This window comes from Chiloscyllium plagiosum, chromosome 32 (genome assembly GCF_004010195.1).
Source record: "Chiloscyllium plagiosum isolate BGI_BamShark_2017 chromosome 32, ASM401019v2, whole genome shotgun sequence".
Lineage (NCBI taxonomy): Eukaryota > Metazoa > Chordata > Chondrichthyes > Orectolobiformes > Hemiscylliidae > Chiloscyllium > Chiloscyllium plagiosum.
In genome coordinates, this window is record NC_057741.1 from 31609889 (window position 1) to 31627070 (window position 17182).

The 17182-nt window shown below is 41.2% G+C and overlaps 1 protein-coding gene across 4 annotated transcripts in view; it reads right to left on the bottom strand.

The window, feature by feature from the left end:
* The window catches only part of LOC122539480 (probable E3 ubiquitin-protein ligase HERC4), a 67785-nt gene that overhangs the window by 35524 nt on the left and 15079 nt on the right, over positions 1-17182 (bottom strand). For all 4 annotated transcript variants that reach the window (XM_043674357.1, XM_043674358.1, XM_043674356.1 and 1 more), the window contains exons 4-13: positions 14347-14568; positions 13034-13125; positions 12739-12869; positions 11198-11346; positions 10577-10653; positions 9695-9795; positions 8268-8327; positions 5151-5253; positions 3566-3758; positions 2908-3065 (exon numbers count right to left, since the gene is read on the bottom strand). In XM_043674357.1, coding sequence (XP_043530292.1) covers positions 2908-3065; positions 3566-3758; positions 5151-5253; positions 8268-8327; positions 9695-9795; positions 10577-10653; positions 11198-11346; positions 12739-12869; positions 13034-13125; positions 14347-14568 — 1286 coding nt within the window. The remainder of the gene's footprint in view (positions 1-2907; positions 3066-3565; positions 3759-5150; positions 5254-8267; positions 8328-9694; positions 9796-10576; positions 10654-11197; positions 11347-12738; positions 12870-13033; positions 13126-14346; positions 14569-17182) is intronic.

The window sequence follows — 17182 nt, forward strand, 5'->3', positions numbered from 1 at the left end:
GCGCTTCTTTGATGTTTCCTCCGCTGTTTATAGTGGCTTGTCCCTGCCGCTTCCGGTTGTCAGTTTCAGCTGTCCGCTGTAGTGGTTGGTATATTGGGTCCCGGTCGATGTGTTTGTTGATGGAGTTTGTGGATGAATGCCATGCCTCTAGGAATTCCCTGGCTGTTCTCTGTCTGGCTTGCCCTATGATAGTAGTGTTGTCCCAGTCGTATTCATGTTGCTTGTTGTCTGCGTGTGTGGCTACTTAGGATAGCTGGTCGTGTCGTTTCGTGGCTAGTTGATGTTCATGTATGCGGATTGTTAGCTGTCTTCCTGTTTGTCCTATATAGTGTTTTGTGCAGTCCTTGCATGGTATTTTGTACACAACTCACCAGAACGAAGGACCCGATACCCAATATGAGCAAAACTAATGTAGTGTACAAAATCCCATGCAAGGACTGTACAAAACACTATATAGGACAAACAGGAAGACAGCTAACAATCCGCATACATGAACATCAACTAGCCACGAAACGACACGACCAGCTATCCTTAGTAGCCACACTCGCAGACAACAAGCAACATGAATTCGACTGGGACAACACTACTATCATAGGGCAAGCCAGACAGAGAACAGCCAGGGAATTCCTCGAGGCATGGCATTCATCCACAAACTCCATCAACAAACACATCGACCTGGACCCAATATACCAACCACTACAGCGGACAGCTGAAACTGACAACCGGAAGCGGCAGGGACAGACCACTATAAACACCGGAGGAAACATCAAAGAAGCGCTTCGCAGGAGGCTCCCAAGCACTGATGATGTCGCCTAGCCAGGGGACGAAACGTTTGCAACAAAAACTTCCAGCTCGGCGAACAGAACCACAACAACATGCTATGTGGCAGGTGAAGGATACCTGATAGGAATACAGGTACTTCTCCTATAACACCGTAGTTCCATTCAGTGAAACCTCGCTTAATAGGAAATCGCTTAATATAAATAATGGGACTTATAGGAAAAGGGGGTTAAGGGCAGGCTAGCAAAAAAATCACTCACAATTCATCCAAAATCATCCAATTGTCTAACATAAAGTATAGCACAGCCTGAATGAAGTTTAAAATCATATTTATTAATGAAACAAAAGTAAATTTAATACATTTTAAAAATGTAAGAAAGTTGCTCTCTGTGTACAGAAAAATGTTCTGTTGACAGCTGACATCACACAAATGCGGAAGGGTGTGGACACCAGGGCAAGCACAGAACCAAGTGCACAAACCAATCCCCACTGGAATCGCGCTATTGTAAACAGAGGTAAGCGTTCACAAAAATACTATTTTCTAATTCTTCAGCGATGTTATAGCCAAATTGCGTTGCTGAAACATGCATTATCCTTGAACTACCTGTAAATGACTTTGAATCATGAATTTCAAAAACTCTCTAAGGCAATTTTTTCCTTCTTTCAGTTTGGGTTTGCAGTAGAGGCTGACCCATCATTATTGTATCAGGTGCAACTGTCAGGGAACCCTGGCCAATCGCAAAGAAGGGATATTATGGGCGCGGTCAAGATATATTCCCACAAAAGACAAAGGCAGTGAAAATAAGCCCGGAGCATCCTGGATGACAAATGGAAGAAAGAGTAAGGTGAGGAAACAAAAATCTGCTTATGATGATGCCAGGTGGATATCACAGCTGGCAGGATTATTGGGAAGTTTGAAAGGGAATTCAAAAGGCAAACGAGAAGCAGAGATAGCATGAAAAGAAATCAGCAGTTAACATAAAAACAAATTTAAAAGTTACTGGCATACAAATAGTAAAAGGGAGGTAAAAAAAGGAGACCAAAAAAAAGAGGATTTACACATGGAGGCAAGGGGCATGATTGAGGCATGAAATGAATATTTTGCATTTTCCTTTAGCAAGAGAGAAAGTTGAGGGGGCACAGGAGGTAGTTCACACACGTGAAGTGTTTAAACTTGACAAGGAGGAACCATTCAATAGGCTGTCTGTACCTAAAAAGCCCAGAAATTACAGGCCAGCCCACTTAACCCGGGTATGGGGAAAGCTTTATGAAATGATAATTTGGGGCAAAATTAATAGTTATTTGGGCAAGTGTGAAAGCCAACATAATTGTGTTATGGACAAATCATGTTTAACTAAAGGTACTGGAGGTTTTGATGAAGTAACAGAGACTGGTAATGAATCACTGAATCCCTACAGTATGGAAGCAGGCCATTCAGCCCATTGAGTCCACATTGACCTCTGAAAAGCATCCCAACCTTTCCATGTAACCCTGTATTTCCCACGTCTAATCCACCAAGCCTGCACATCCTTGGATACTATGGGCAATTTAGCTTGGCTGATCCACCTAACCTGCACATCTTTGTATTGAAGCACACAGAGGAAACCCACGCAGACACGGGGAGAATGTGCAAACTCCACACAGACAGGTAGTCGCCTGAGGGTAAAATAGAACTCATGTCCCTGGCAGAGTGAGGCAGCAGTACTAACCACTGAGCCACCATGAATCTGTGGAAAGTAATTATCCCAGACTAGGGTGGATGCTGGGGCATGGAGTAAATTTACAGAAGAGACAGGCAGATTTTTAATTAGCAATGGGTTGAAGGGTTATGGAGGGCTGGCAGGAAAGTGGAGTTGAAGCTGAGTTGAGATCAGCCGCAATCATATTAAATGGCTGAGCAGGCTCGAGGGGCTGAATGGCCACATCCTGTTCCTAGTTCTTATGTTCTTAAAACATCTGAACAGAAGAAAACACACAGAAGAAAAGTAACAACATTTACAGTATCAAGGAGAATGACTGGAGACACTGATCAGGACTCAGCTGAAGATGAGAAAGCCATTAGATCGTTCCTAATCAGGGACACAGGCCATATAAAGATCCAGAATAACAAGAGATATTTGTACCCACCTGGTAGAGTGTTTGTAAGATTTTTAGTGAATTGTGTAGTTGGGGATTGCATTGTGAGGCGCCTGTCATTGTGAGTTGAAGAAGGCGATGTGATTCTTTCTGATACATTCTCACAAGGCGCAAGAAGAAATAATAAGGCATCGTACACCACCAACGTTCTGTCAAGAAACAACACGGAAATATTCATGTAAAATAAAACACAGCCTCCTACTTGGTCACTGATCATAATGAACAGGATGATGAGCTTTAGAGATAAAACAGTGGGTGCCATCCTTCTAACAGTCATGCTAATTTGCTGATACTTTCCTCCAGAGAGCTCTGGATCAGCTGTTTGACCTTCAGCAGAGACTGTCTTAATGTAGCATTTCCCCCAAAGTTCTGATCAGGAGATGCATTACTGCCTCAGCATCCTGTCCAATCATTGTCACCCATGATATCCAGCCTCTGAAGGCAGTATAAAAAATACAGAAAGAGTTGCATTTATATAGCACCTTTCAACACGTCAGCGCACCTTGATGAACTTTGTAATCAGTTAAACATTTGTAGCAGAACTGCCACTTTAGGATTATAAGAATTCCAGCTGATTTCTTAATTATTTTCTTTGAACGGCATCCATTAATTGCATTTAAATCTTAAGTAAAATGTTTAAAAATCTTACCAAGGATTTTAAAACAACTGTCTTCAAGCGAGAGAATGGATCTGTTTAAAGATTCGAGCAGTGTTGCTGAATCCTCTGACTCTCCCAGGACAGCAATGAGTTCTGGTATTATAATGTAAACTCGCAGTGTTTCCACACAGGTTGGAGATCGAGGAAATGATGGGATCAGGTTATTCTGGACTGCATTCTTCACCTGTAAAATTGTGAACATCAGCAACAGAAATGCAAGCCCTTGACAAGAACTAAAAGCCACTTTATCCACTTGGTGCAATAAAGTAAGAACATAAGATATAGGAATGGGGGAAGTCTGTTTCAACTCTACTTTTCTGCATTCACCCCTGATCCCTTGGTTGCCTAAGAGGCTAGAATTCTATCCATTGTGCTGTAAATCATTCAAAGGTGGCACATCGCCAACCCTCTGAGTCCCTCTTCATCTTCTCTCAGCATTTTACCAGCATATTATCCCACTATGCCCACTTCCCCACTTCACCACCCCCCCCCCCCCCCCACCTCCAATCACCACCACCATTGGAGCCTCACCCTTCTCCTCTGCTCCTGGCCATTGGGGGTCAATGATTCACTAATAACATCTCCCCACCCCACTTCTGCACCCCAGAAATCCTCAGTCACCCTGCTCCAATACTCTTGCAATTAAGGCCAACATCCACATGATTTTGCTTTACTAACCGAATGATTTCCATTCCTGCTGTCGTGGTTCTGAATGTACATTGTGTGCTCTTTTCTAAAGAGGGGCCCATAGCCGCCCTGTTTTTATGACCCAGTTGGGCAATCAAGGACAATTAAGGATGAGCATCAAATGTTGGTCTTGCCAGTGATGTCCACATCCCATAAAAGATCCAATAATTCCACTGGTTTTCTTACCAGCATTACCTGCACAGTAAAATGGTGTCTCACTGAACCTGAAAGGGCTGTGTCTTGGATTTGCTCATAGCATTTTTGCCTTGCAGGCAGAATATTCAGGATTAGATCATGAGCAGATGTAGGCTATTTGGCCCATCAAGTCTGTTCGCCATTCAGTTAGATCATGGCTGATCTGATAATCCTCAGCTCAATTTTTCTGCCTTAATCCCATTCCATTACACATTAAAAATCTGTTTACCTCAGCCTGAATGTACTTTGTGACCAACTCTTGACAGTCCTTAGTGGTAAAAAACTCTCTCAGATTCACTATCCTCTGAGGCAAAAAAAATTCTTCTCATTAAAAATATGGACTGAAATTGAGTATTTAAAGTGAGGACTGAATTATGCGTGACTCTATATCGTGAGATTATGTCCTCTCGTCCTAGACTCTCTCCCAAGGGGAAGCAACCTCCCTCAATCTAAGGATTCTTGGAAGATTATTACCAGTGTTCTGTAGCTACTTACTTGAAAAATCTACTATGCTGTCCATCAGATCCAGGGGTCTTATTGCTCCTTAACCTCAATAGGTACCCTATTCACTAATAGTTACTGTGTTTATGTCTTCTTCCCCTTTAGCCCCTTCATTAAATCAGAGATGTTTAGGGATGGAATAAAGAACTTTCCAGCACCTTAAACCGTGAGACGCTATTGTCAGTAACATTACCTGCAAAGTTAAGGACTTTTTTGCCAAATTCAAGAAGCTCAGATATATTGCAGACAAATCCAGGCCTGACGTCACTCCATTTGTTTTGAAATGGCCATCTTTGCTGTTTTGAAATATACAACAAGAATGATTATTAATGCATTGTGGAACAATACAATATTGTACTGGCTTATTTAATGTTGCTGTAGATATATTTGATGTACTGTATCTTTGTGTCATAGAGGTGTACAGCATGGAAAAAAACCCTTCGATCCAATCCGTCTATGCCGACCAGCTATCCCAACCCAACCTAATCCCACCTGTCAGCACCCGGCCCATATCCTTCCAAACCCTTCCTATTCATATACCCATCCAAATGCCTCTTAAATGTTGCAATTATACTAAACTCCACCACTTTCTCTGGCAGCTCATTCCAAACACGTACCACCCTCTGCGTGAAATAATTGCCCCTTAGGTCTCTTTTATATCTTTACCCTCTCACCCTAAACCTATGTCCTCTAGTTCTGGGCTCCCCGACCCCAGGGAAAAGACTTTTGTCTACTTATCCGATCCATGCCCCTCATAATTTTGTAAACCTCTATAAGGTCAGGTCCTCAGCCTCAGATGCTCCAGGGAAAACAGCCCCAGCCTGTTCAGCCTCTCCCCATAGCTCAAATCCTCCAACCATGGCAACATCCTTGTAAATCTGTTCTGAACTCTTTCAAGTTTCACAACATCTCGTGTCGAACCAAATCTATGTAGTCATTTGAAACAGGAAGAGGTACAATGTGTCAGAACTCAAACATTCACTTTCATTGGGGAATCTTTCACTTTCACCGCCTGGTAATGTAAAGTTATCTTTGTGCCAGAGGACTAAATGGTTGCTCTCGGACTAGAGAAAGATGGTGGTTTAATCTGCGGGTCACCACATCTCAGTCATAGGATGAGGTTGAGAAGGAGGGATCTTCATGGTATTGTCAGGAAGTGAACCCACACTTTTTACATCATTCTGCATCACAAACCAGCCATCTAGCCAACTGAGCTAACTGACCCCAATAAAGCGATCTGATAAAGTGATTTTCTTTTACAGCTTGGGCTCAGAAAAGATTTTTAAGGATGATGCAGGGTTTGGTGGGTTTGAGCTAGAGGGAGATGCTGAATAGGCTGGGGCATTGGAGGCTGATGGCGACCTTATAGAGGTTTATAAAATCAAAATGGGCATGGATGGGGTAAATAGGCATGGTCTTTTTCACAGGGTAGGGGTGTCGAAAACTAGAGGACATAAGTTTTGAGATGAGAGGGGAAAGATATAAAAGGGACCTAAGGGGTAACTTTATCATGCAGAGGGTGGTGCGTGTATGAAATGAGCTGCCAGAGAAAGTGGTGGAGGCTGGTACAATTACAACATTTAAAAGGCATCTGAAGGAGTACATGAAATGGAAAGGATTAGAGGGAGATGGCCAAATTCTGGCAAATGGGACTAGATCAGTTTTGGTTATCTGGTTGGTGCAGATGAGTCGGTCCGAAAGGTCTGTTTCCATCCTGTACAGCTCTATGACTAAATAACGCTTTCCCTATCATATCATTCCTCCCTGGTAATTATTCATTAGGGAAGGCTCCCCCATGGAATATCATCCAACATCGTCATCATTTAACTTTATTAGTCCCTGTGAAGAGTAGAGCTTCTCCGATTGAAATTGATTCTGTATAATCATTGCTGCATCAACAACAACAGTCTGCCTTTATACAGCACCTCAAATGCAATGAAACTTCCAGTATTCACTGCAGTGTCATGGGACAGAAATGTGACGCCAAGTCAAGGAAACAAAATTAATCCAAAAGCTTAGATAAAAGGGTGGGTTTTTTTTTAAGGAATTATTTAAAAGAGGCAAGTGGAGAGACAGTTATTTTAGCAGAAATTCCAAAACTTAGGGCAGAGGTGTTGTAAGCATGGCCAACAATGGTGGATGAAGGAAGTTGCAGCTGCACAAGAGATCAGTGTTGTAATTTCTTCTGACATTTTGAAATCATTTGGATCCTTAAACTACCTTGTGGCAAAGCAGCACCCATGAGTTCTTCACAATAGAAGCAGCTTCTCAACTGCAGATAATGCTGGTCCATACCTGGAATATTGAAATGAGTTGTACCCCAATTTCTGGAAGAATGATAGAGTTAAGGGTGCAATTGAATGGGTGGGAAGTGTTTGTCGAAAGGAAACTCTGGTCAATTAATTCCCAAAGTCAACATGACTGTTGGAGAAGAGGAAGGCCGGACAGACCTATCTCTTAACAAAGCTTGACAATTCAACATAGCACAGGAAGGACAGGCACAATAACAAAATCAGCCTTGAACATAATCAAGTTTTTTTTTTAAGATTAGATTACCTACAGTGTGGAAACAGGTCCTTCGGCCCAACCAGTCTACACTGACCCTCCGAAGAGTAACCCACTCAGACCCATTTCCCCTCTGACTAATGCACCTAACAGTATGGGCAATTTAACATGGCCAATTCACCTGACCTGCACATCTTTGGACTGTGGGAGGAAACCGGAGCACCCAGAGGAAACCCACACAGACACGAGAAGAATGTGCAAACTCCACACAGTCACCCGAGGATGGAATTGAACCTGGGACACTGGTGCTATGAAGCAGCAGTGCTAATTACTGTGCCATCGTGCTGCCCCAAGTTACACAATGTTTTTGGCTTCTCCAACTCTCAGCTTGTTTCATTGTATGAAGGGAAAGTGAGGTCTGCAGATGCTGGAGATCAAAGTTGAAACTTTAATGCTGGAACAGCACAGCAGGTCAGGCAGCATCCAGGGAACAGGAGATTCGACGTTTCGGGCACAGGCCATTCCTGAAGAAGGGCCTGTGCCCGAAACGTCGAATCTCCTGTTCCCTGGATGCTGCCTGACCTGCTGTGCTGTTCCAGCATTAAAGTTTCATCATTGTATGAACCTCCTCAAGAAGATTAAGCAAAATAAATGACAGAAAATAAAATGTATCCTATTAAAAAGACTTGGAACTTGTCTTTTGGTTTGGACCAAGGGAATAAAGCAATGAACTTAAATAGAATCCATAACAAGTTCAGTTAGGATATTTTGGAGCTTATAATTAGGCAATAACAAATCTGTTTACCTGACATCCAGAAAACTTCCACATAGTGCTTGAGGAGAGGAAAATGCCCGAATGATTGCCCTGTAATTGAAATTCAAACAGAATTAGAGTCATAAAATCATAGTGATGTACAGCATGGAAACAGACCCTTCGGTCCAACTCATCCATGCCAACCAGATATCCTAAACTGGACCTAGTCTCATTTGCCAGCATTTGGTTCATATCCTTCTAAATTGTTCTATTCACACACCTACCCTGATGCTTCTTAAATGTTGTAACTGTACCAGCCTCCACCACTTTCTCTGGCAGCTCATTCTATACGTGCATCACTCCCTACATGAAAAGGTTGCCCCTCAAGTCCCTTGCCCCTTCCACCTTAAACCTATGCCCTCTGGTTCTGGACTCACTGCCTCTGTGAAAAAGACCTCCGCCATTCATCCTATCCATGCCCCTCATGATTTAATAAACCTCTATAAGGTCACCCCTCAGCCTCCAACGCTCCAGGAAAAATAGCCCCGGTCTGTTCAGCGTCCTCCCATAGCTCAAACCCTCCAATTCTGGCAAATCCTTGTAAATCTTTCTTGTACCCTTTCAAGTGTAACAACATCTTTCCTATAGCATTTTAAAACTGGCCTCACCAATGTCCTGTACAGCCACCCCATGTCATCCCAACTCCTATACCCAATGTTCTGACCAATGAAGGCAAACACGCCAAATGCTGCTGTAACCATTCTGTCTACTGCGACTTCACTTTCAAGGAACTATACATCTGCACTCCAAGGTCCTTTTGTTTGGCAACACTCCTCAGGGACCTATCATTAACTTTATAAGTCTTTTCCTGATTACCTTACCAAAATACAACACCACACCTTTACCTAAATTAAACTACATCTGCCACTCCACAGCCCATCTGATGAAGGTCCCGTTGTACCCGGAGATAATCTTCTTCACTGTCCACTATACCACCAATTTGGAATCATCTGCAAAGTTACTAACCGTACCTCCTATATTCACATCCATATCATTTATAGAAAAGATGAAAAACAGTGGACCCAGCATCGACCCTTACAGCACACCATATTGTGACATTAATTTGTCTCATTGTTTTCGTAATGGAGAAATGCCTATGGTACTACGTAGACTTTGTTAATTATCTCTTGTTTTTAAATGTTTATTTAAATGATAGACTGGGCCAATATGGTCAATTGGCCTACTCTTGATTCTACTGATTATATTCTGTGTATATCCATGTACCACAACAGACTGGACTTAAAATAATCTGTTATTTTGACATCAGAATGGGAATGTAAGAATTAACATCCATGGGAAAAATCTAGGCATTTGTTTACATAAAGGAGATTAATAAAAAGGTACTCATAAACAGTATTAATAAGGAATTGCATGGAAATTGAGGTTGGCAAACTGAATTTCTCAGGAAGGCAACTTACTTTCTAGTGATTTTGTTCAATTCCCGCTCCAGTAATTTGTCCACTGTCGAGATTCGCCTCAAAGTATTGAGGGCAGATTGATCAGTGGAGGATACCAAATCCTGAACAGAAAATTAAACCAAGAGGATTAAATGCACACAAGGGGCACTGATGGGAAACATCAATTCTCTCCAGCAGAGACAATGTTCTTTCTCCACAATCCTGCAATTCTCCCACCTTCACGTCTATATTCAATCAATTTTGAAAATTGCTTTTGAATCCATTTCAACTACATTTTTAGCTTAATTAAATAATTATTTAAGGAAATTATAAATGAAATGGATGGATGGGGTGAGTTCTGTTTAACTCAGTTGGAGAGTGTGTGTTTCAGAACAACATCAACACATGAGTTTATCACCATGAGGTAGACTTGGGACTAGTCCCCTTGCCTGCCCTGAGGGTGGAAGTCAATAGCAAAGTACTAGTGACAAAACTACAAAGGACAAAACATCCCCAGATGCCAAAGCAAGGCTTGAGTGGAATGGAACAAAAATAGAAAGCGCTGGAGAAACTCAGCAGGTCCTGCAGCATCTTTGGAGAGAAAAATAGAGTGAACATTTTGAAACATTAACTGTTTCTCTTGCCTCAGCTGCTGTCGGATCTGCTGAGTTTTTCCAGCACTTTCTGTTTTCGTTTCGGATTTCCAGTATCTGTAGTTCTTCATTTTAGTTTATATGAATGGAATGGAATTAAATTAAAAATGGAAAAGCCAATTTTCAAATATGAAACACAACTATCTGAAACATTTTTGAACTAAATTAATGTCCATTCCAATTGTTCAGTCTTGCACACTGGAACTATTGCAACACCATTATGTGACTTAAGCAGTACATATATTCTTACCACTGCACGGCTGCATGCTGCAAAGCTTTGATCTCCTCCTGCAAATATTCTTCTCACAACTGACTCTGTTGTATGACCTGTCAAGATGTATGCATTTCGAGTAAGTGGACAACAATGTTAATCAAAGTATGTGTTGTCCTGTTGTTTCCGATGTAATGTGTTCATTTTATACATCTGACCCTTTTCTATCACCCTCTTCCAATACAAATTCATTTGCCCATGTTTGGAATGGAAAAAGCCTATAGAATTACACATTGACTGAAGAATTTACAGTATCATCACAGGAGGGGAAAGGAAAGATTACAGTATTACATGTTTACATAGGGAATTTCCATTCTAAATACAGCAATAAAAATTCAAAACATGAAAGTAAATAAAAATATGGACTGAAATTGAGTATTTAAAGTGAGGACTGAATTATGTCTATAGATCCTGGTATGGTTGTTCCCAGACTTGAAAGTTACATTTAATTTTCAATTCCCTGCAGGCACATGAAGCTGATTAGATTTATTTTGTTATTTCATATAATATTGAAATCTGGTTGAAACTGCAACATATTGCACCACAGATCAACATTAATGTTAATCATTTCAATGGGGAATAGAATTTTACATTGCTCACCATTTCCATTTTTGTTGACCATATCCATTATGTTGATGGGAAGGGGCACGAGCTGATCTTTGGTGTCTCTGTTTCCAAGTTGCCCTTTCTCTCCACAACCAAAGGAGTAGATCTTACCAGATGATGGAATGAAGACTAGTGTGTGGTAACTATTTAAAACAAACGCATCATAACTTTTCAGTGTTTTGCCTGGTTTTGCTTTGCAGATTAGCTCAAAACAATGCAAAATTTCTCTTAGTCTTGAAACTTTGGAACTCAGTGCTTTAAAGTGCCAAGTAATTCTAAATATTTACTCATACTGATTATTAAGAAAGTTTAATTAAAATGGAGCAGTTCCATTTCCCATTCACTTCTTACTGTCTTCTCATTTCAGTACTGTTAGCTCTGACGCCAATTTCTTTCCTCTTTACTGATGGGATATAGGCATCACTGGCTCGGCCAACATTTATTGCCCTCCTCGAACTAACAGTTAATCACATGGCTGTGGTTCTGGAGACACATGTAGGATAGTATGAATGGCAGGTTTACTTCTCTTCAGGACACTGGTGAAACAGGTGGGTTTTTTTGCAACAATCATAACACAAATATTAGGCCATCCTTTTACTAAGAACATTTTCTAAAAAAAAAACAAATTCAAATTTCACTACTTTCTACGGTGGGATTCAAACCTATGTCCCCAGAACATTAACTAGAAGGTCGGGGTCAGAGATGACTAGCATAGTAAAATTGCTACAACGTCACCTCCCCAGGCTATGCTTGACAAGTGTCAAAAACTAGTGGGACCTGGTGTGAAACTTTCACAGAAGATTTCTTACTGGGGCCAGCCAGAGTAGTATTGCCCCTTGGAGCTCCACAATGGAAGTCCAGAGCTCTGCTGTTCCAGATTTCCACCCATTTTTCCCAAGCCTCACAGTTATCTAGCTCTCCATTCAGGATCCTCAAAGCCTGAATGTTGACTTGCCACACTTAAACCACACACTGATCCATTAGAATTAGAATTCCTACCGTGTGGAAACAGGCCCTTCGGCCCAACAAGTCCACACCAACTCTCTGAAGAGTAACTCACCCAGACCCATTCCCCCACCCTATATTCACCCCTGACTAATGCATCTAACCAACACATCCCTGAACACTATGGGCCATTTAGCATGGCCAAATCACCTAACCTGCACACCTTTGGATTGTGGAAGGAAGCCAGACTACCCGGAGGAAACCCACAGAGACATGGGGAGAATGTGCAAAGTCACCTGAGGCTGGAATCGAACCCGAATCCCTGGCGCTGTGAGGCAGCAGTGCTAACCACGGAACCACCGTGCCATCCTACTATTTATTCACCAAAAAGAAGTGGACCGTAACAATATAAAACTGTCACTGAACTGTATTATAATGAAACAGTTGACCAGGTGGAGTTGCACTGTAGATGGTAATCTGTATTGGGTGACTAATGTATTGTATAATTTCAAATCTTTCTGGTGCCTACATAAGAAAGAATCAAAAAGACATAGCTGCACTTCATTTGATTTCTTGTCTTCAGATCGCACCTTCCACAAGCTATTTGAGAAGCTTTCTTTCCAAACAGATAACCGACCAGATGTGGTTTAGTCTCATCCTCTGTAGAGTTGTGTCCAAGTTGCCCATAACTCCCTGCTCCAAAGGTGAAAACAAGCCCATCCTGGAGGAAGAACAATGAATTGAGGACATGTTATATCTGATCTCAAAGGAAATCTTTGATTCTATACATTGGCTGCAACAGTACTAAAACTCCCAAATTGTCACCTACAATGTTAGGATAGTCCTCCACCTGAATAGGGATGATTTGAGTGCTTCTGAACAAACCTTTGTTAGAACAGCAGTGTGTTCTTCACCACAAGCGATATGGACAACTTTCTTACAATCCAACAGCTTCACGTGGCTGGGCTTCTGTCTGCCTGTAAGATGGATTGAAAGATTGATGAAGTAACATTCCTTCTCCTATTTCCAAAGCAAATACCTGTTCTGGGGTATTTTGAAGGAGAGTTGTCTCACTAAATGAAAACCATTAAGTAAATCATTACTATTCTGGCTTACACCACTCAATAATGTTATAAACTTCTTTCCAATCAGTCTTCAGGATTGATTAGAGGGATTATCCTCTTGTAAAGTGCTCTTTGTTATGAGTCTTTCTGCACCAGGACTTTGTCAACAAAACATGATGAGAATAAAATATTGCTGGCATGCATGTGATTTTAAACAAAAGTAAATTGTCAAATTGAGTAAGTTTCAAGTAAATCAGAGATACACAGCAAGGTGGTAACATTGTAGTAATGTCACTTGAGTTGTTATCCCAGACGTTTAGGATTATTGTCCCTGGGTTGGGACTGTAACAGCTGATGAAAATTAAATTTAGGAAATTTGGGACGCCAGCTGAAATCAGAGATTTGGGAAATCCTGATGCTGGCTTCTGCAATGATGATCATGAGATAATTGATTGTCTTTTGAAGATTCCATCATCTTTATATGATCTGGCCTATGTGATTCCAGACCCACGACAAGTAACCTCCCTCTGGATTGACCTAGGAATTACACAGTTCAAGAGCTTTCTGATTTTTACACAGCTAGTTTCATTGTAAAACTATTTGACAAGTATTACATCTTGTTTATCAAGACTTACCTGAGTTTTTAACATAATTGGCAAGAATTATTGGTGAACACATTCTCTGGCCCTGAGGAGTTTAATTTATGTTTATGGAATCCTAAATTTCTTCATTCCATGTGAAATTCCATGGATTTTTAAATTGTTTTAATTTTATTAATGATAGTTCAGTTTCATCTGATACCTATATCCCAATCACTATTTTGCTTGTTGCTTCCTGTAGTCTGTGAAAATGTTTAAAAATGAACGCCTGCTGGGCTGACTTGATGTTATCACTGCTGCTGCATGCAAAACTGGAATTAATATGAGGAAAGGTGAAACCTATGCCAGAGAAATCATTAACTCATTGAGGGCAGCTTTCTTTGAGGCCAGTAGAGTTGATGAACTTAAACACTAAACACAAAGTTAGGTCCACTGTTAAATGATTCTTTGACTTTGGATGGATGCAAAGCTTTGTTTGAAAATGGAAGAAAGAGAAGCAAAAAGGAGGGGTAACCGTTTCTGTAAAGTTTCTTACCCTCTTTGTCCTTGAGTCCCAGCTGTCCGTGATTATTTCTCCCCCATCCAAACACCGTCCCAGAGAGAGACAGGGTGAAGCTGTGATCTCCTCCTGCAGCGATCTGTGCCACTGGCATCCCAGTGAGAGATATCACACTCTGAGGACTGTGCTGGGACACATTGTCCATACCAACACCAAGCTGGCCATAAGTGTTCTGTCCCCAGGCAAAGATTTGGCTGTCTTCCAGCGTAAAAGAAATGAGAAAAAAAATTAATTACCTTTGGCTAAAATAAGCGTATTCTAAGTTTCAAATCATTACGTTTAACTTTTACAAGAAAACTTAAATATAGGAAACATTTCAATTTTAGGGCTGTAAATTGCTGGGGGGAAAACATTGCATGGTGCCTTTAAAAGATCATGTGCTTTTTCTGTGCTTAGAGATTTAAAATGATGTCTGTGAACAGCAGCATTAAAGGTTACAAGTACTCAGCACCTGAATTCGAACATTCATATCGATTAACAGGCCCAGCAGAGGTTTCTACCAAGGCAACAGGTTTTTGAATTTAGCCAATCAGTTTGAACCAGATACTTAAATCCCAAAAACCTATTAAATTTAAGTCTGATAGTATTGGCAACATAGGACCTATCCTATTGTAAGAAATATTCAAATGCAAGGGTATAAAAATAAGGGGACAGTTGGACAAAGACCCCAGAGTGAGCTGCCATCTACCAGAGCTAATGACTGAGAGAATCGCTGGCTCTCACAGCCTCCTCTATGTCTGAGAGAAAACACCACCTAAATTATAAACAGTATCAACTGCACAACTAATCAATATTCCTAACAGAAGAATCAATGGAAAAGGCATTCCTGACAGACGAGTCGACAGAGAAAGCACAGAACATTCCAGAAGACATGTAACTTGGCTGTAATTTCAAGTGACTAAGTTCTTTTTTTTAATATGAGTAGGACTTGTATTTGTTGGAACAGCAAACATTAGAATCTTGTTTTATTTAGGAATAGTTAATAGTTAAAAGGGATTTATTCAGTTTGTTAATAGTTTAGTTAGTTTGTTCGCTATTAGAGTTAGATAAATACATTATTGCTTGTTGATTTTAAAGTAAGTGACAGGGATTTGTTTTATTTAACCACTAGAAGTTGCTGAAAAGCAGATTGCACCACTTTTCATACTCCTTTGACAGATTAAAGGATGTGGTTCTATCTCTTTGGTGTTTCGGTTTTAGTTCTCGGGGGGGGGGTCAACTTCTGCACTTTGAACAGTCAGTTTTACCAAGTGCTTCTACAGTACAAAAACTGGTGGTGCTGTAAACAAAACATTTGAAATTGAATGCTTTTTAAAATTCCTATTATTAAAATCACAAGATTATTAAATCATCTCATTAATGATTTTTTGCTACAACAGAAAACAAATCCTAGTCTCTCACAAGCTCCTTAAAGTGGCCAAGAATATATCCTGAAGAGAGAAATCCCAGACCTTTAAAATATAATTCCAGCATAGCTAAGATTTATTAAAATTAAGCAGGCTGCTTGATAGAAGGCAACATTCCCCAGTAGTTTCTTTCCCTCTGGATGGTTATGTTAAGCCTACAGACTCAAGGTTAAGAGTTTGTGGGATTTACGAGCTTGAAGTCAGTGAGCAGAAGTTTTCAGGAGAATAGTCCTGATTGAAATTAGCTCAAAATAAAGCTTTAAATCACAATCTTTGAATAGTCTCTTTATATGACGTTGGCTTCCAGAATATCATGAAGGTAGAAACAATTAGTTCAATTGATAATAATTTGTGAGTCAGAAAGGGTTGAGCTCAGATCCTGCTGCAGATAGCCCTAGCAATTGTAGACCGCAGCACTAACTCTGAGTAGAGGTCCAGTAAGGGTACAAATATAAAATAATTGCGCTACATTTATCCCATTGTAAAGGGTAGATGGACCTTTTTACTTTTAGTTGCTGCTGCCCTAGGGAAGATATTTAAAATATTAAATAATAAGGAAAGCTATGTGAAAATATTTTATTAAGTAGTGTGATGCCACGCTACAATTTTGCATTTGAAATAGACTGATTGAGAAGGACGCAATGTCAAGACATGTCTTCAGATTTAGACTTCAAAACTGATATTATCTATCATACATTTACCCTAATTATTTCTATACAACTTAATCATGGATATCTCAGGCTATAGCTTATAGTATCCTTATCTAAGGATAAATGTATCTTCTTTGTGTTTGCATTACTATTCTGTAATTTGGTCTGGTGGAGAAAGTTCTACTCAACCCACACTGTGCTATTTACACACGGTGATGTGCAGCTCTGTGACATCAGCACAAGGTTACTCCAGGATCCTTTGCCTCCGTGCCTTCTTCTTCAATCAAGACTCTCGCCCACCCTCTGACGACCCCTTCTCCCACCTCCAACACACCCCGTCCACCTGGACACCCCGTGCTGGCCTCCTACCTGCCCTCGACCTCTTCATAGCAAACTGCCGCCGCGATATTAACCGCTACCTGAACTCCCACACCCCTCCCACCCCCTCCACCCTCTCACCCTCGGAACGCGCAGCCCTCCACTCCCTCCGTACCAACCCCAACCTCACCAGCAAACCAGCTGACAAGGGAGGCGCGGTAGTAGTTTGGCGCACTGACCTTTACACCGCTGAGGCCAAACGCCAGCTCGCAGATACCTCCTCCTACCGTCCCCTTGACCATGACCCCACCCCCCACCACCAAACCATCATCTCCCAGACCATCCATAACCTCATCACCTCAGGGGACCTCCCATCCACCGCCTCCAACCTCATAGTCCCACAACCCCGCACCGCCCGCTTCTACCTCCTGCCCAAAA